Genomic DNA, 20,623 nt, shown 5'->3' with positions numbered 1-20,623 from the left:
GAGATTCTCTCCTAGAGCCTACAAAAGGAACACAACCCTGCCATCACTTTCATTTTAGCCCCTGAGACCCACTTTTGCACCTGACCTCCAAAACTGTAAGAGAATAAATCTGTGTTGTTTTAGGGCACTTAGTTTTGTAGTAATTTGTTCTACAAGCAACAGAAAACTACATGTCCTCCATATCCCAAAAGAAAAAAAGAAGCCAAATAATGAAATAATAATGATATTTAACAACTCTCAGCATCTCCTAGCACCTTCTCTTCTCAGACCTTTGTATTTCTTCCTTTCCTTCCTCCTTCCCTTCTCTTTCTTTCCCTTAATTCTTCACTTAACAAATGCAGGGCACCCCTGTGCCTCTCACTCTCAGAGCCCCCAACAGTCCCCGGGATCTCTCACTAGCACTAATGTCCCACAGCAGGAAATTCATTTCTTCCTTTGAATTTCTATTCATATCTTGTTACAAAACTGCATACTGTACTGCAGTCTGCAGCATTTACATTAGAAAGTAGGTATGGTGACCATGCTTTTCATTTTTAAGTCATTTTATCCTAAGTGCAAATTAACAAATACAATCCAGAAAACTTGAAAGAACATTAAAAAGAGTAATAAGATAAAAATTGCTCTTCAGAAAGCCAATGTTAACATTGAAGCTCTATACAGTCAGCAAAAATAAGACCAGGAGCTGACTGTGGCTCAGACCATGAACTCCTTATTGCCAAATTCAGACTTAAATTGAAGAAAGTAGGGAAAACTACTAGACCATTCAGGTATGACCTAAATCAAATCCCTTATGATTATACAGTAGAAGTGAGAAATAGATTTAAGGGCCTAGATCTGATAGATAGTGTGCCTGATGAACTATGGAATGAGGTTCGTGACATTGTACAGGAGACAGGGATCAAGACCATCCCCATGGAAGAGAAATGCAAAAAAAGCAAAATGGCTGTCTGGGGAGGCCTTACAAATAGCTGTGAAAAGAAGAGAAGTGAAAAGCAAAGGAGAAAAGGAAAGATATAATCATCTGAATGCAGAGTTCCAAAGAATAGCAAGAAGAGATAAGAAAGCCTTCTTCAGTGATCAATGCAAAGAAATAGAGGAAAACAACAGAATGGGAAAGACTAGAGGTCTCTTCAAGAAAATCAGAGATACCAAAGGAACATTTCATGCAAAGATGGGCTCGATAAAGGACAGAAATGGTATGGACCTAACAGAAGCCGAAGATATTAAGAAGAGATGGCAAGAATACACAGAAGAACTGTACAAAAAAGATCTTCACGACCCAGATAATCACGATGGTGTGATCACTGACCTAGAGCCAGACATCCTGGAATGTGAAGTCAAGTGGGCCTTAGAAAGCATCACTACATCACTACAATGATAGAATTCCAGTTGAGCTATTCCAAATCCTGAAAGATGATGCTGTGAAAGTGCTGCACTCAATATGCCAGCCAATTTGGAAAACTCAGCAGTGGCCACAGGACTGGAAAAGGTCAGTTTTCATTCCAGTCCCCAAGAAAGGCAATGCCAAAGAATGCTCAAACTACTGCGCAATTGCACTCATCTCACACGCTAGTAAAGTAATGCTCAAAATTCTCCAAGCCAGGCTTCAGCAATATGTGAACTGTGAACTTCCTGATGTTCAAGCTGGTTTTAGAAAAAGAAGAGGAACCAGAGATCAAATTGCCAACATCTGCTGGATCATGGAAAAAGCAAGAGAGTTCCAGAAAAACATCTATTTCTGCTTTATTGACTATGCCAAAGCCTTTGACTGTGTGGATCACAATAAACTGTGGAAAATTCTGAAAGAGATGGGAATACCAGAACACCTGATCTGCCTCTTGAGAAATTTGTATGCAGGTCAGGAAGCAACAGTTAGAACTGGACATGGAACAACAGACTGGTTCCAAATAGGAAAAGGAGTACGTCAAGGCTGTATATTGTCACCCTGTTTATTTAACTTATATGCCGAGTACATCATGAGAAATTCCGGACTGGAAGAAACACATGCTGGAATCAAGATTGCCGGGAGAAATATCAATAACCTCAGATGTGCAGATGACACCACCCTTATGGCAGAAAGGGAAGAGGAACTACAAAGCCTCTTGATGAAAGTGAAAGTGGAGAGTGAAAAAGTTGGCTTAAAGCTCAACATTCAGAAAACGAAGATCATGGCATCTGGTCCCATCACTTCATGGGAAATAGATGGGGAAACAGTGGAAACAGTGTCAGACTTTATTTTTCTGGGCTCCACAATCACTGCAGATGGTGACTGCAGCCATGAAATTAAAAGACACTTGCTCCTTGAAAGGAAAGTTATGACCAACCTAGATAGCATATTCAAAAGCAGAGATATTACTTTGCCGACAAAGGTCCGTCTAGTCAAGGCTATGGTTTTTCCTGTGGTCACATATGGATTTGAGAGTTGGACTGTGAAGAAGGCTGAGTGCCGAAGAATTGATGCTTTTGAACTGTGGTGTTGGAGAAGACTCTTGAGAGTCCCTTGGACTGCAAGGAAATCCAACCAGTCCATTCTGAAGGAGCTCAGCCCTGGGATTTCTTTGGAAGGAATGATGCTAAAGCTGAAACTCCAGTACTTTGGCCACCTCATGCGAAGAGTTGACTCATTGGAAAAGACTCTGATGCTGGACGGGATTGGGTGCAGGAGGAGAAGGGGACGACAGAGGATGAGATGGCTGGATGACATCACTGACTCGATGGACGTGAGTTGGTGATGGACAGGGAGGCCTGGCGTGCTGCGATTCATGGGGTCACAAAGAGTCAGACACGACTGAGCAACTGATCTGATCTGATCTGATTTGTCTGTTCAGTACTTTGCTGTGACTATATATGTATGTATAGAAACACACTTTGGGGGATTCATTTTACCAAAACAGTTTCACATCCTAATATTATTTTGTAATTTATTTTTCACTTAACAATTTCCCAGTACCAACATGCATTTTTATAACATAGCCTTAATAGTCTTAAATTTTTTAAGTGAATGGATTTAATAAGTTCAGTATCTTAAAGGACAAGTGAAGACTGCCCGACTAAGCTAGAAAGCATTGGAGTGAGAAGTGTCCTATTCATTCCCCTTGGGAACTAGCTCTACCTCTGAGCAACTGTCTAATCCTTGAACCTCAAGCTGTATTTGTCACAGTAGTTTGTGTTTATCTTGTTTACTATGGATCTATGTCTTTGGTTTTTGAACACTGTTTTATTATATATATCTTGAGGCCCTTCTGAAGAATCTGACCCATTTGCAATGGGACAAGTCATCCTCAAAAACCAAAAGACAAATTATTAAGTTAGCAAAAAAGTCTAATTCATTAAATGTATTGTGAAAGGGAGGCCTGGCATGCTGCAGTCCATGGGGTCGCAAAGAGTAAGACACAACTGAGCTACTGAACTGAACTGAACTGAATGGATTGTTTTCAATATACTGTAGTGTATTTTATCCCATTCAATAAGTCATTTCCTCTGGGGTGTTTTAAGAAGTTCAACAGGGGTGTGTGTGTGTGTCTGCATGTGCCTGCGTTATGTCTGTGAAATCTGATTTGAGCCATTTTCAGTGATTAGGTAAAATCCATTCACCAATTTTGGGACAAGGCTAGTCCTTGTCCCAAATGATCAGTACAGTACAAATGATCAGTAAAGTACTATAGCAAAGAACATGGATTTAGGAGTCAGACAAACTTATCTTCAAATGGGGCTCTGCCACTTCATACCTATGAGTCCTTAGACAAATTATCAACCTCTCCAAGCCTCAGGTTTGTCTTGTGGAATATGGGGGTCATAACAATATCTGCCTTATAGAGTTGTGTGGATTCAATGAAATCATCAGTGATGGAACCAAGAGGTGATTTGTCACTTCTTGGGACTTCTGTTATTGTTGTTTAGTTGGTAAGTTGTGTCCAACTCTTTTGTGACCCCATGGACTGTAGCCCGAAGGCTTCTCTGCCCATGGAATTTTCCAGGCAAGAATACTGGAGTGGTTGCTCTTTCCTTTTTCAGGGGATCTTCCTGACCAAGGGATCGAACCTGTGTCTCCTGCTTTGTGAATGTGTGCTAAGTCACTTCAGTTCAGTTCAGTTCAGTTCAGTCGCTCAGTTGTGTCCAACTCTTTGTGACCCCATGAATCGCAGCACGCCAGGCCTCCCTGTCCATCACCAACTCCCAGAGTTCACTCAGACTCACATCCATCGAGTCAGTGATGCCATCCAGCCATCTCATCCTCTGTCGTCCCCTTCTCCTCCTGCCCCCAATCCCTCCCAGCATCAGAGTCTTTTCCAATGAGTCAACTCTTCGCATGAGGTGGCCAAAGTACTGGAGTTTCAGCTTTAGCATCATTCCTTCCAAAGAAATCCCAGGGCTGAGCTCCTTCAGAATGGACTGGTTGGATCTCCTTGCAGTCCAAGGGACTCTCAAGAGTCTTCTCCAACACCACAGTTCAAAAGCATCAATTCTTCGGTGCTCAGCCTTCTTCACAGTCAAACTCTCACATCCATACATGACCACAGGAAAAACCATAGCCTTGACTAGACGGACCTTTGTCGGCAAAATAATATCTCTGCTTTTGAATATGCTATCTAGGTTGGTCATAACTTTCCTTCCAAGGAGCAAGCGTCTTTTAATTTCATGGCTGCAGTCACCATCTGTAGTGATTTTGGAGCCCCAAAAAATAAAGTCTGACACTGTTTCCACTGTTTCCCCATCTATTTCCCATGAAGTGATGGGACCAGATGCCATGATCTTCGTTTTCTGAATGTTGAGCTTTAAGCCAACTTTTTCACTCTCCTCTTTCACCTTCATCAAGAGGCTTTGTAGTTCCTCTTCCCTTTCTGCCATAAGGGTGGTGTCATCTGCATATCTGAGGTTATTGATATTTCTCCTGGCAATCTTGATTCCAGCTTGTGTTTCTTCCAGTCCGGAATTTCTCATGATGTACTCGGCATATAAGTTAAATAAACAGGGTGACAATATACAGCCTTGACGTACTCCTTTTCCTATTTGGAACCAGTCTGTTGTTCCATGTCCAGTTCTAACTGTTGCTTCCTGACCTGCATACAGGTTTCTCAAGAGGCAGGTCAGGTGGTCTGGTATTCCCATCTCTTTCAGAATTTTCCACAGTTTATTGTGATCCACACAGTCAAAGGCTTTGGCATAGTCAATAAAGCAGAAATAGATGTTTTTCTGGAACTCTCTTGCTTTTTCCATGATCCAGCAGATGTTGGCAATTTGATCTCTGGTTCCTCTTCTTTTTCTAAAACCAGCTTGAACATCAGGAAGTTCACAGTTCACATATTGCTGAAGCCTGGCTTGGAGAATTTTGAGCATTACTTTACTAGCGTGTGAGATGAGTGCAATTGCACGGTAGTTTAAGCATTCTTTGGCATTGCCTTTCTTGGGGACTGGAATGAAAACTGACCTTTTCCAGTCCTGTGGCCACTGCTGAGTTTTCCAAATTGGCTGGCATATTGAGTGCAGCACTTTCACAGCATCATCTTTCAGGATTTGGAATAGCTCAACTGGAATTCTATCATTGTAGTGATGTAGTGATGCTTTCTAAGGCCCACTTGACTTCACATTCCAGGATGTCTGGCTCTAGGTCAGTGATCACACCATCGTGATTATCTGGGTCGTGAAGATCTTTTTTGTACAGTTCTTCTGTGTATTCTTGCCATCTCTTCTTAATATCTTCGGCTTCTGTTAGGTCCATACCATTTCTGTCCTTTATCGAGCCCATCTTTGCATGAAATGTTCCTTTGGTATCTCTGATTTTCTTGAAGAGATCTCTAATCTTTCCCATTCTGTTGTTTTCCTCTATTTCTTTGCATTGATCACTGAAGAAGGCTTTCTTATCTCTTCTTGCTATTCTTTGGAACTCTGCATTCAGATGATTATATCTTTCCTTTTCTCCTTTGCTTTTCACTTCTCTTCTTTTCACAGCTATTTGTAAGGCCTCCCCAGACAGCCATTTTGCTTTTTTTGCATTTCTCTTCCATGGGGATGGTCTTGATCCCTGTCTCCTGTACAATGTCACGAACCTCATTCCATAGTTCATCAGGCACACTATCTATCAGATCTAGGCCCTTAAATCTATTTCTCACTTCTACTGTATAATCATAAGGGATTTGATTTAGGTCATACCTGAATGGTCTAGTGTGGTTTTCCCTACTTTATTCAATTTCAGTCTGAATTTGGTAGTTGTGTCCAGTTCTTTGTGACACTATGGACTGTAGCCCACCAGGCTGCTCTGTTCATGAGATTCTCCAGGCAAGAATACTGGAGTGGGTTGCCATTTCCTCCTCCAGGGAATCTTCCTGTCCCAGGGACTGAACATGCATCTCTTGCATCTCCTGCATTGGCAGACGGGTTCTTCACCACTAGCGCCACCTGGCAAGCCCCTCTTGGGACTTTAGAGCATCATTACCACACACACATAATTACCATCCCAAATAACCCATAACTTCAAAATATACACTGGGTCTGCCATCTAATGTCAGTTCAAGTCTCCTAGCCCTGTTGTCCGAAGAAGTTACATTCTAAACCTGCCCCATGTAGAAATTTTGGAGCCACTTCTGAAGAGTATGCATATATATTATTTAGCACAATGTCTGGTCCATAGTAAGTAAATGTTAGCAATCGTTATAACTATTGTTGTTACTCACTAGTTTACCAAGCGAGATTGTAGTTTTTCCTTCCCTGTGCACTAACAAATTCATAGAAAAGGGTAAATGTCATATCTGCCTCTCAACAATGGTTTGAATTCACTATTTTATCAAGTTCAGGGTTTCCCTTGTGACTCAGTGGTAAAGAATCTGCCTGCCAATGCAGAAGGTGCAGGTTAGATCCCTGGCCCGGGAAGATCCTACATGCCTCGGAGCAGCTAAGCCCATGCACCACAACTATTGAGTCTATGCTCGAGAGCCTGGGGAGCCACAGCTACTGAGCCCACAAGCTCTAAAGCCTGTACTCCACAACAAGAGAAGCCATCACAATGAGAAGCCCACGCACCACACTTAGAAAGTAGCTCTCGCTCGCTGCAACTAAAGAAAAGCCCACGCAGCACCAAGCAGCCAGCCACAAATAAATAAATAAATTTTAAAAGTTTGTTGAATTTCACTAGTATAAATTAACTTTGCGAACTCACTAATATCCTTTCATTCATACACTCTTAACCTGCCTTATTCTAAAAGGGATTTAAAACTGCTAACCCTTGTTATATTTTTGCATATGTGGTCACTTGGCTTTCTCACTTATCTTTCTTCAATTTTTCTTTCTTTTTTTACTTTTTATATTTCTGATTTTTGAAGTATATACTCCATTGTAGAAAATGGTCAAACTTTAAGTACATTTTCTTTTTTCTATGTGTAAAAGTGTTTCTTCATATAAAAATGAGCAGAATTGAAATCATATTAAAATATAATATTGTCTTGCTATTTTCAATATATATCATTACACAGTTTTAAACAACCTTTTTGGTGACCATCAAATGGATGTTTCAGAAATTGTTAATCACTTTCTTGTGTTAGATATATAAGGAAAGAAAACACAACTTGCATGTGGATATTCCCTATGGTTGGTGCTGGGAAATGTAGACATAGCCAGGTCAATGGATGCCAACAAGAGCCAGTGTCTTCTGGAGTGCTCCAGAACAAGCACATGCATCTCAGGGCTTTTAAAAGATTGGGATGAAGATGAAGAGTATAATACCTAATGTCTACATAGCACTTTTCTCCCTTACTCAATCTTGTTTCAAAAAGATGAATGCAACAACAAAAAGACAAACACAATTTTTAAATGAGCAAAGGACTTGAATAGACACGTCTCTAAAGAAGATATGTGCTGTGCTTAGTCGCTCAGTCATGTGCGACTCTTGCAACCCCACAGACTGTAGCCTCCCAGGCTCCTCTGTCCATGGGATTCTCCAGGCAAGAATGCTAGACTGGGTTGCCATTTCCTTCTCCAAAAGAAGATATACAAATGGCCAATAAGCCATTTGTTTATTTATATAGAAAAACATGTATTTAAAGTTTGGCAAAGGAATGCTGCTCAATATTCTGTAATAACCTAAATGGGAAAACAATCTGAAAAAGAATAGATATATGTAAAACTGATTCACTTTGCTGTACACCTGAAACTAACACAGCATTGTAAATCAACTATACTCCAATATAAAATAAAAATTTAGAAAAATTTTAAAAATAAAAATTAAGTTTGGGAATTTTATACAATGAAATGTTTACATGAAATGATGTTCAACAGCACTAATTATTAGGGAAATGCAAATCAAAACCACAATGAGACATACTTCAAATCCATTAAGATGGCTACTATAGAAACAAAACCACACATAAACAAAATAACAAGTGTTGGCCAAGATGTGAATAAATTGAAACTCTTGTGCACTCATAGTGGGAATGTAAAATGGTGCAGCCACTATAACAGTCTGGAAGTTCTTCAAAAGATTATGATCCAGCAATTCCAATTCTGGGTATACACCCGAAACAATTTAAAACCGTATCTCAACTACATACTGGTACATCCATGTTCATAGCAGCATTATTCACAATTGTCAAAAGGTGGAAGCAATCCAAGTGTCCATCAAGACAAGAATGAACAAAGAAAAGGTGATGTATACATACAATAGAATGTCTGCCTCAAAAAGGAAGGAAATTCTGACACATGCCGCGACATGATTGAACCTCGAATACCTTATGCTGAGTGAAGAGTCAATCACGAAGAGACAAATACTGTATGAGATACATGTATTACAAATACTGTATGAGTGTATGAGAAGCGCTTATATGAGGTATCTAGAGAAGTTAAATTCATAGAGGTAGGAAGTAGAAGGGTGGTCAGGCAGGGGGAGCAGAGACTAAGGACATGTTTCAGAGTTTCAGTTTTGCAAATAAACGTTCTGGAGGTTGTAGAAAATGTGACTGTAAACACTACTGAACAGAGTACTTTAAAATGGTTAAGATGGAAAATTTTATGTTATGTGTATCTTACCACAATTAAAATTTCAAAACTATTTTTTAAAAAGACCTAGGGGGACACAGAGTATTTTAAACACTTTGCAAAATGAAGTCACATTTAACATCCCAATTGATCCTTAAAATGACCTAGTGAAGGAGTAGTTTAGACACCATTCCCATCTGAGAATGGAAGAGATCCCCTTGTTGGAGTGATATGGGACTCTCACAGCTTTTAAGTAGCCCGGGTTTATTCTGGCATTCCTAGCAGTGGGGTGTGATTTGATCCTTTCTGATGCTCATCCTCATGAGCTCATGACCTGGTGGCCTGTGCCCTCTTTCTGCATTGGCATTTCCTATTTCAGCACAAGATGCCTTTCAGGATCCCAGTAGTATCCTCCACCACTCACTCTCCTAACTTTGGAGACTTGCTCAGAGACCCAGGGTTTTCACGGCTGACCACTCAAAATCTCAGAGTTGGAATGTTACCCTTTTCCAGCAAAATGGACAGAGTCTAAGTACTATAGCTTGACAAGTCCTGACAAATTCACATACCTGTGTAACCTACAGTCCTGTCAAAATACAGAAAATCACTAGCCCCCAGAAAGTTTCCTTTCCTAATCATATTCCCCACCCAAAGGCAATTACTGTTTTGATTTTTTTGCTCCATAGGAATTTTTAACTCTTCTTTTTTGGGAGGTAGTAGAGGGTGGGGAGTGGGTAGAGGAGATGACTTTTTGCTCAGTGTTCTTCCTGAGTTATTATGTTTTTGTTTATGCAAGGATCTGAGGCCTGTTAAATTTAAAAGAATAGAAGAGAAGAAGAAAAGAAGAAAAAAAGAAGAGAAGAGGGAAAAGAAAGAGCTTCCTTTATTTTTCCTTCCATTTAAGCTATACTTCCATTTCCCTGGGGCAGCAGAGGCCAAGGTCTGGGCTGGTTTGAGAAAGGATGACATATTAAAGAAAGAGACACCCCTTTCATGGAATAGATAATAAGAGGCTATGCCAGGTATTGAGGTAGTAGTAACATTGGAAGTCTCCCTCCCTCTGCGAGTTTACAGTTTAGTGGAGAGAACCAACATACATGCTCTAAGCCTCAGTTGTGTCTGAGTCTTCGCTGCCCCATGGACTGTAGCCCATCAGGTTCCTCTGTCCATGGAATTTTCCAGGCAAGAATACTGGAGTGGGTTGCCATTTCCTCCTCCAGGGGTCTTCCCGACCCAGGGATCAAACCCATGTCTCTTGTGTCTCCTGCATTGGCAGGTGGATTCTTTACCAGTGTACCACCCGGGAAGCCCTGGAAAATCAACCTGCTAGCAGTTAATTTACGTTCACCCTAATTCTAGTCCTCCTATGTTCTTTTTCTCAGTGATTAGAACTAACAACAACCCACTTCCAACTCCAGAACACTCCTTCTTTCACCAGCTCTGAAAACGCTGAACACTGAACCATTCACTCACCAAATCCCCGAATGTTGCCTCTAAAGTATTTCTCAAATATATCCCCCCTCTCCATCCTAGTTGCAGTGAGCCTATCTCAGGACACCCTCACCCCTTCTCTGGACCATGACTTCCCAGCTGACCTTTCAGCCACTGCTGCACCTATGTCAAATGCCAGAATTATCCTGTCAATTCCCTCAGCTGAGTCTTCACAGTTCTTAACATCACAATCAAGGGCCCCGAGAAACTGGCCCTGCCCATTTCCACCCTTAGCTCCTGCTGCCACAATCCTATTCTTTCCGTTCCAGCTATGCCCCCTGCCATGGCTCCTCCAAAGGCTGCCCTGCTGTCTCCTGGCTGCCTCTAGCCATTGTTCAGAAGTCCTCCCCCACACACAAATAGATTGGTGGCTTGTCTCCGTGTTTCTCTGGCAACATATGCCTTTCTTTCATTATGTAACTGGCCTTGCTCTCCTGCTAGTCTGAGAATTCCTTGAAGTCAAGGACCAAGCCTGTTCATTTCAGTGCCTAGCACATAGTAAGATGACAACACATGCTAGTACTATTCTGAGCACTTCTCAGACACTGACTCATTTAATGCTGATGACACTCGATGCTGCTGCTGCTAAGTCACGTCAGTCGTGTCCGACTCTGTGTGACCCCACAGACAGCAGCCCACTAGGCTCCCGTCCCTGGGATTCTCCAGGCAAGAATACTGGAGTGGGTTGCCATTTCCTTCTCCAATGCATGAAAGTGAAAAGTGAAAGTGCAGTCGCTCAGTCGTGTCCGACTCTAGCGACCCCATGGACTGCAGCCTACCAGGCTCCTCTGTCCGTGGGATTTCATTACTCTGTCCATGGCAAGAGTATTGGAGTGGGTTGCCATTACCTTCTCCGGACACTCTATGAGCAAGGTGCTATTATGATATTCATTTCTTAGTTGAGGACAGTGAGAGACTAAGCAGCTTGCCCAAGACACAATACTCAGGAAATAGCAGAATTAGGATTTGAACTCAGGTAATCCAGCTGCCCAGGTGGCAACAGGGCTAGAGAATCTGCCTGCCAGTGCAGGAGACATGGGAAACATGGGTTCAATCCCTAGGTCAGGCAGATCCCCTGGAGTAGGAAATGGCATCCCACTCCAGTATTTTTACCTGGAAAATTCCATGGGCAGAGAAGCCTGGTGGGCGACAGTCCATGGAGCTGCAAAGGGTCAGACACGAATGAGTGACTGAGCAGTCTGGCTGCAACTATGGCTCTTAATCTTTATTCTCATCTTCTCTTCATTTTCCATGTGTTTGTTGAATGAATGAAAAATGATTGATTCCTTTTGAGTTCCCCATCTCAGTATGTTCAGAACCAAAACAGTTCTCTTCCAACAGCTTCTTTTTCCCTATATCTGACCTCCTTCAGCTGCTCCTCCAGGGTCTCAGAGAAGCCTGGAGTCTGATTTTCACCTCTCTCCCCCTTAACCCCATTCAGCCTTTCACCATATCTAGGTGTTTTGTTTTTCCTTGGAAACATCTACCAGATTGTCTGCTTCCTCTCCATTTACGATTGCTGCTGTCCTGTTCTGGTCCTCAGCCCTTCAGGCTGGATGACCACAGCAGCTTCCAGACTAGTTTCCCTGACTTCACTGCCTTACTTCCTTGGGGCCTTGGGGTTTCCACGAATTTTTATTTAACCCTCACAGCAATCCATGAGCTAAATATTATTATGCATGCTTTATAGATGAGGGACTGAATAACAGAACTCAGGTTCAAACAGGATTTGTCTAGTTCAAAGGACTCTTCCAACTCCAAAAAGACTGGTACTTTAAGCAAGTCACTTAACCTGCAAGAGTCTCAGATTTCTCATTTGTAAAATGGGGATAATAACAGTAATTACCTCCTGAGAGCAACTGAGGTAACACTTAGCACAGTGCCTGACATACAGGAAGTGCTCAAAGATAATCAGCAATTAATGTTCACAGACCCCATAGCATATCTAACATATGAATTTGATAACTGTTCTGATCAAAATACTTTCTGGAAGTGCTTTTGAACCATTTAGCTCAGAAGAAGTTGCCATATCTGGCCCCTCCTTTGTCCCTCAAAAGTTCTTTCTCCCGGGAAGCATCACATGCTGTATGAAAAAATTATCTTACTGGTCACTTTGAGAAAGGCACACAGCAATAGAAAACATACGCGTCTGGTGGAAAGTGCACAGATTCTCTGATTGCCCTGTCCAGGTTGTATGAGCGCAGGAAGTCTCGAAGCCTCTCTGAACTTTTCTCATCTACTAAATGGTAATAATAATACCTTCCCCCCAAGAATATTGAGATAATGTACATACAGCCTTCAGCACATTGTTGGATATAGTAAGACCTATGTAAAGTTGTGCAATATAGTCAGATAATGTATACGAGCAGGCTTTATTGTAAGTGGAGGATGAGATGGATTTCTAAATCAATATGTTATCAAATTCAAGCATCAAAAGTAGAGGAAAGGTGAAAGAATTGTGCAAAGGAGATACTAATGCATACCTAGGACTGACTGCAGCCATGAAATTAAAAGACGCTTACTCCTTGGAAGGAAAGTTATGACCAACCTAGATAGCATATTCAAAAGCAGAGACATTGCTTTGCCAACAAAGGTCCGGCTAGTCAAGGCTATGGTTTTTCTTGTGGTCATGTATGGATGTGAGAGTTGGACTGTGAAGAAGGCTGAGCGCCGAAGAATTGATGCTTTTGAACTGTGGTGTTGGAGAAGACTCTTGAGAGTCCCTTGGACTACAAGGAAATCCAACCAGTCCATTCTGAAAGAGATCAGCCCTGGGATTTCTTTGGAAGGAATGATGCTAAAGCTGAAACTCCAGTACTTTGGCCACCTCATGCGAAGAGTTGACTCATTGGAAAAGACTCTGATGCTGGGAGGGATTGGGGGCAGGAGGGGAAGGGGACGACAGAGGATGAGATGGCTGGATGGCATCACTGACTCGATGGACGTAAGTCTGAGTGAACTCCTGGAGTTGGTGATGGACAGGGAGGCCTGGCGTGCTGCGATTCATGGGGTCGCAAAGAGTCGGACACGACTGAGCGACTGAACTGAACTGAGGACACCTGAATGCCTTTCCGGCGAAGGGACAAGCAGCTCCAGCCCCTGAATCCTGAGGGGCAAGTGGAGAGAAGACCCACCCTCCTCCACCGCCTCCAGAGCCCCGCCTCCTGGGTCGTGTGACAAGGTGCCCAGGGCCCGCCAACGAGGGGCGGGGTCGGCTGTGATTACGTGTGCACGGGTGCGGAAGTGGTGCGGCGGATGGCGTTCGTGATTGGCCGAGGCCGAGGAACCTGGGGGCGGAGCCAGGCGGCCGGACGCTCCGGGAGGAGTCGGGGGAGGAGGGGACAGCCGCGGGGCCGGCTCCGGAGTCTGGATTTGGTCTGCAGTGCCCATCGAGTGCTGGACCAGCGGCTGGCCGGTGCACCCCGCCCTGCGCGCGCAGAGGCTTCGGGACCCCCAGGCCAAGGCGCAGGCCGCTACGAGAGGCGGGTAGGGTGGGCAGAGGGAAATTTGGAGGGCGCGGGCGCCCTGTGCGCGGAGCAAACGTGAGGCGGCCGGGGGCCGGGACGCCATGTCCATGGAGGACCCCTTCTTTGTGGTGAAAGGGTGAGTGTTGCCGAAGGCTCCACTGGAGGAGGCGGTGGCCGTGTTGCCTGCCCGCACCTCCCCGCCTCTCCTCGTTGTAGGGGGGATGGGAGGCAAGTAGAGGCTGGCGTGGGGACAGTGGGGACGGCTTAGCCTGGAGGGCCGTGATCAAGTGTCCAGAAACATCCCTTTCCCGTCCTACCTGGACTTTGAAATCCATGCCCCCAATCAAGCCCCTGGGGAGGGGGTCCCCTTTGGCCTGTGCGCTGCCCTACAACTTATTTGGACGGGAGGAGGGCTTCAGCAGTTCTGCAGGTGGGAAGGGAGCTTAGGCGTCCCAGACCAAACTGGGGCTCTAGTGGAGCACGGGGCCCTGCTTCGAAGGGGGAAAAACAGCATCTGGGCAGGAAAAGGGAAATGGCCCTCCTGAGCTTTGTAGTTGGCGTGGACGGGGGTGAGCTCCTATTGTCCATTGAGTTCGGAGCGCTGGCCCCGCAGACTGGTGAGACCATAACATGCCCAGAGGCGTCTGAGCACGTTAGCAGGCTTGGAGGCGGGGGCGCCTGGCTCCGGAAGACGACTCAATTCAGTGGGGGAGTTTTTACTGAGTAATGGGAGGGGAGGAAAGCAGCCGTTCAAACTCAGTGATGATGTTGGAAGGAAAACAAAATGAAATCAGCCAAACTAAACTTTCCTTAGCTTTCTGTTAGCACCGGGTTTTTCCCACAGTGCTAAAGGAAATGAGCGCTTGGTTTTTAACTCCCTGATTTCATCCAGGCTGTTTGACAGGTTTCCCCCATTTCTTCCTCTGCCTTTCAGACTAGAACAGCCTTAAACTTATTTTTCCCCGTGAGCTGTCGTGACTCCATCTTTGATTGCTCAGTTGTTTGCAGATACCCAGAAACTTTAATGGCACTCTGTTATATAGGCTTTGTAGCCATTAAACAAATTCAGGGAAGATGGATCCTGTTGTTACAACTTGTCAGCTTTTGTTTTAAATGTCAAACAAACGTTTAAAATTTGAGAACTGCAAAGTTCCTGAGAGATCAGTGCTAATCACCCTAAAGTACAGCTTTGCTTTCAACTAGTTCCTAGCTCCCTATTTCTATTTCTGTAGGGGTAAAAGCTGGCCAGTTACTTGAGGGTGTATGTGGTTTTTGTTTTTGTTTTTTAAGGTTCTTCTAAGAAAATTTAAGTGATACTCTAGGTGAAATACTTTATTATCCATGATACAGTAAGATACATTTGTATATATTTTAACATTTCCCTAAAAAGTTTTGCCTTCACCTGACTTTAGATGGGAAAATCTGAGTTTAGATGATTAATAATACATGGATCTCTACCTGGAAAATGTTATTAGAAGAATTGATTTTTTTTTTAGGTGTTAATTTTAAAATGTGAAAGCTGTGTGTTTTTCCTTTAAACGTTTTTAATTCTTAGGTTTCAAAGGTTATGTCTGGCAGTGGAGGCTGTAGATAATCAGAATTTTTTGTTTCATTTTTAAATGGAATTTGTGAAAATGCTAAATTTCTCTGCCATCTTGACTTTTTTTCCTGATAGTACGGTTTGCCAGGGCTTGCTCACTGATTAGATAGCACTGCTTTATTGAAACATTGGCCAGGAATCTTGTTTGACTTTTACATTGTTTGAGCACATATCTTTTAAGATATCAAAACCTTTTGCTATGGAAAAGTAAAATTAGCTACATGAGTGTCTCCAGATAATGTGGTGAAATATATGGGGAGCCATGTACCTCTGTTTATTAAAAGTTTTGAAAATACACTCACTGTATGATGTGGAAAAATGAAAGAAGCCTGAATTGTGACCTTTAGCCTAGGAGCTGATAGTCTAATCTGAGAAACAAGTCACCCAATAATTAAGTAGAAATGACTGATGGAAATGATTAGTGCTGAAGTGAATCCAACAGATGATAAGTCCCCTAGTAGTTCGGAGAAAGGCATCCCATTAGGAAAGGTTACTATTGGAAAAGCTTTGGACATAGTAGCAGGTCTTGAATTGGGTTTTGAAGATGAGTATCACTTAGATGATTCAGTCCTGTGTGTCTTTTCTGGACTCATCAAGAAGAGTCTCTAATTGGTCTTCCTGCTTCCAGTCTCTTTCCTCTTGCGTCTGCCTTGGTTTTGTTGGACGAGTGTTCTCCAGAATGAGTGTGAGCCACACATGCCATTTTACATTTCCTAGTCGACACAGGGAAAGTGAAAAACATGTAAAGTGAATTTTAATGTCATCGATAACCTGGTATAGTCAAAATATTTCAACATGTGATAATTATAAAGATTATTAACGAAGACTCTCACGCTTTTTGTACTGTCTTCAAATCTGGTGTGTGTTTTACACTTAGAGCACATCTCAATTTGGATGCTGAATTTTCATCAGAGACACTTGATCTGTTTTTAGAATTCATTAAACTTACAGTTGAAAAAGTAGATTCACATACCCAAATTGTTCCAAGTATATTTTTAAATTTTTTGGTAAGTGAATTGAGTGTCAGTTTTTAAATTTAAAGTAATTAAAATTTAAAACTTAGTTCCACAGTCACACTAGCATAGTTCGGCAGTCACATGTGGCGTCCATATTGGGCAGGACAGGTGTAGCTCTTCTAGAACCCAAGCAGGAGTTCCCTACTTAACATCATTTAGTGGCTGCCTGTTGCCTGGAGGAAAGTCGCAAGACGTCCTGGCCTTGTGATGCAGCCTTCCTTTACCCTTCGCTCACGGTACCTGCCCAGAGCTCCAGGATCTCCAGATTCAGTACGGTGACTGTGACCGTGGGACTGGGTGCTCTGGCCCATGTGCATGCATTCTGCCGGATGCGCGCGCTCAGCACGCAGGATTCAGTCAGCGTCTCCACTGCCTCCAGAAAGCGCTTCCTTGACACCTGTAACACATTATCGCACCTCTTCCTCTGGCTCTCTGTCATTATTACTGTGAGGTCTGAGGGTTGGAACTGTTTGTTTTTCCTGTGTTTCCAGCCCGCCACCTTGAATATATAGCATAAATGTTGAATAAGTTCTCTTTGGTGGTTGTGGTTGGTAAGGAATGGTGGTGCGTGGATGAGAACACAACCAGCAAAGGCCCTCAGATGGGCATGGTGTGTTTAGAAATCAAGGAGGGCATCCCAGGCGGAGTAGGAAGTTTATTTGGAGAAGTAATAATAATAATAGCTGACATTTAAAGGATGCAACACCTATGCCAGGTGTTGCAAGCTCAGTAAGCACTTTATAAGAATTACCACTTTGTAAGAAGAGTTCTATGGTGTGGGTATTAGCCCCACTTAACAGATGAGAAACTGAGCTACCACAGGGGGGTTGAGTTACTTCCCCAGGGTCACAAAGCTAATAGGTGGTAGACCCAGGATTCAACATTCAGCTGCCTAGTTCTCCTCATACTGTTAACACTTCACAGAACAGGTAGAATAAAATCAAGAAGAGCTCATCTTGAGGCCATTGGAAGTTTTCAAAGCAGGGAGTTCAGTTCAGTTGCTCATTTGTGTCTTACCCTTTGGGACCCCATGGACTGCAGCATGCCAGGCATCCCTGTCCATCATCAACTCCCGGAGCTTGCTCAAACTCATGTCCATCGAGTAGGTAATGCCATCCAACCATCTCATCCTCTGTCATCCCCTTCTCCTGCCTTCAATCTTTCCCAGCATCAGGGCCTTTTCCAATGAGTCAGTTCTTTGCATCAGGTGGCCAAAGTATTGGAGTTTCAGCTTCAGCATCAGTCCTTCCCATGAATATTCAGGACTGATATCCTTTAGGATGGACTGATTTGATCTTGCTATCTAAGGAACTCTCACGAGTCTTCCCCAACACCACAGTTCAAAAGCATCAATTCTTTGGCACTTAGCTATTTTGAAACTCAGTGAAACTATGAGCCATGCCGTGTAGGGCCACCCAAGACAGATGGGTCATGGTGGAGAGTTCTGACAAAATGTGGTCCACTGGAGAATGGAATGGCAAAACACTTCAGTATTCTTGCCTTGAGAATCCCATGAATAGTTATGAAAAGCAGGGAAATGACATGAAATTAGGGTCCTGAGAGTATTGATTTGGTAGTAGTGTTGGGTGCGTCAGTGTGAAGAAAGATTAAAAAGGAGACCAGTTAGAAAGCTATTTCAATTTAAATATTCGGTGATTGGTGTCTGAGTGTTTGAGGTTCACTTTGTGAGATTTTGATACTGTCGATGTCTTGTTCAGAGCAGAACACCAGAACATGGGAGAAAACCACCACAGTCGGGCAGCTGGGCTCTCTGGGCAGGTGTAGCTCTACCTGGCCCATATATTCACAGTGGTATTTTTGCTCCCAGAACTCTTAGCTCTACTGAGTAAACTGAGACCGGCCCTTCACTTGTAGTTTGACTAGTGGACCCTCTTCATGTGTGTTCTCACTGAGTAAGCTTGATTATTCCCATTGCATCAGGTGGTTCTGCGTACATCCCGCACCCTTGTCACTCTGACCCAACTCTCTCCCAAGTGTTCTTCTGTGTATTTTACTAATTGTTTGACATCCCCCATGCTGTGGGATGGGTATCTTGCCCCCAATTCTTTTTCATTTCCTTCCCCCTACCTAAAAATCCCTTCCTCCTCTTAGCCCTGTTCACTCCTGACTCCACACTGTATCAGTCCTATGTCCACTTGGTCATCAGGTCCTCTTAGTGCATCCCCGGGATATCTCTGGAATTCTCTTCCTCTCTGGTTTTGGTTCCTCCGCCCTCATTCATGTCCTTGTCCTCTCCCACCTGGACTCTTATAAGTGTCCTCTTCAGCAAGCTTCATTGGCACTGCTGCCGGATGTGGCCTTGGAGACATGATCAGGTCACAGCTCTATCCAGAATCCTTCATTCTAAAACACTTACCGAGTGTTCTCTTTTCGTTTACCAGGGGCGAAAGGTCCAGCAGTGGGCAAACGACATACCTGTCCTTATGAAGCTTATGTTCTAGGGACAGGTGGTAAACAAGTGAACAAATATATGGTATATCAGGTGGTGGTAGATTCTGTAAGAAAAACAAAGCTGGGTGCAAAGGGAAAGGAAATGCGTGCTCTGGATGTTATTCTTCTTTTTATGTGACTTCCAGAGGCAGTGAGATTTGGTGAAGGAACTGAACTGTGTAAATCAGGCTGATCTAAAGTTGGAATCTCACCTCTATCCATTATTTGATGTAACTTTTGGCATGTCAATTATCCTCTCTGAACTTGTTTCTTTAGGCACAAAATTGGCTTAACAATGCCTGCTTTATCGGTTATGAGGATTAAATGAGTTAAGGCATGTATGTTGTCTTGGCACAGTTTGGGGCGTCCATCAAGTGCTCAGTAAACATTCTCTTTTAAATGTCTATTTATGTGTCTCCTTCCAAATAGTCTGCCCTTTCTAAGACGAAAGACCATGTCTTACTGGTTTTTTGTTCTGTTTTTATTTTGGAGTAACATTTAAAGTAACATATGCTCATTTTAGAAAACTTAGGAAATAAAAGTATTTTTAAAAAGGATTAAAAATTCATTGAAGGGACTTCCCTGGTGGTCCAGTGGCTAAGACTCTGAAGCTCCCAAGGCAGGGGGCCTGGGATCAATCCCTGGTCAGGGAACTAGATCCCACATGCTGCAACTAAGAGTTTGAACGCTGAAACTAAAGATCCCGCGTGCCACAACGACAACCCAGTGCAGCCACGTGCATAAATATTAAAAAAAAAAATTCATTGAAATGCCATCATCCAGAAATAGTTAAAATTTTGGTGTCTTTCTTATGTGTTTCTGTTAATGGTTTTATGTAATACTACCCATCAGTTTTTGATCTCTTATCATATATCAGTCACTGTGCTGAGAATCTGCCAGGGGTTGTCGTTTTAATCCTTATGAACTAGGTACTAGTACTATTATTATTATCATTTTACAAATGAACAAAATTAGTTAAAAAAAACTTCCAAGTTCATAAGCTTGTAATTGGAAAGGCCAGGATTTATATAAATTGGTATTATTGTTATTATTAATCATGAAGAAATTGGGATCATACTGTCTTGCAATCATTTCATCTGTATATCTTTATATCCTTAGCATGCCTTTGATGGGGAGGCTTTTTAATGACTGCCTTTGTATTTTGTCATATAAATGTAATATAATTTATCACCTGGGATGACATTTATGATGTTTCTAAATTTCTCATTATTACAATTATTGTAATGATAAGCCCTGCTTGTCACAGGTCTTCATTGCTGTTTCTGATTATTTCCAGAGCCTTTATTCCTCTAGCAGAATTGCTAATTCAGTGGGCGAGCACATTTTCAAAGCTTCTGATACATGTTACCAAATTGCCTTCCAGGATACACTCCTCTCCACTCTACTCCCCACTCCACCCCCCCAAAGTTTGATGGACCCATTTCCCTTGATCCCTTGCCAGTACTGAGATTCTCATTTGAAGAAACCTTGACTAATTTGCTAGGTGAAACATACCATATTTGAATCATGTTTTTTTTCATCATTGTCTTCAGTAAGGTCCTACATAGTGTTTGTTGAATGAATGATCCCGTTTTGAGTTTCGGGATCTGTAGTTTTTACCCCTCTTTTGTTTG

General features: G+C 42.8%; 1 protein-coding gene across 1 annotated transcript in view; it reads left to right on the top strand.

The window, feature by feature from the left end:
- Positions 1-13,762: 13,762 nt before the first annotated feature.
- STX6 (syntaxin 6) overlaps positions 13,763-20,623 on the top strand; it is a 50,535-nt gene continuing 43,674 nt past the window's right edge. The window contains exon 1 of the mRNA XM_055582868.1: positions 13,763-14,058. Coding sequence (XP_055438843.1) covers positions 14,024-14,058 — 35 coding nt within the window. The 5' untranslated portion in view covers positions 13,763-14,023. The remainder of the gene's footprint in view (positions 14,059-20,623) is intronic.

This window comes from Bubalus kerabau, chromosome 5 (assembly GCF_029407905.1).
Source record: "Bubalus kerabau isolate K-KA32 ecotype Philippines breed swamp buffalo chromosome 5, PCC_UOA_SB_1v2, whole genome shotgun sequence".
Lineage (NCBI taxonomy): Eukaryota > Metazoa > Chordata > Mammalia > Artiodactyla > Bovidae > Bubalus > Bubalus kerabau.
This window is presented reverse-complemented; position numbering and strand designations above follow the sequence as displayed.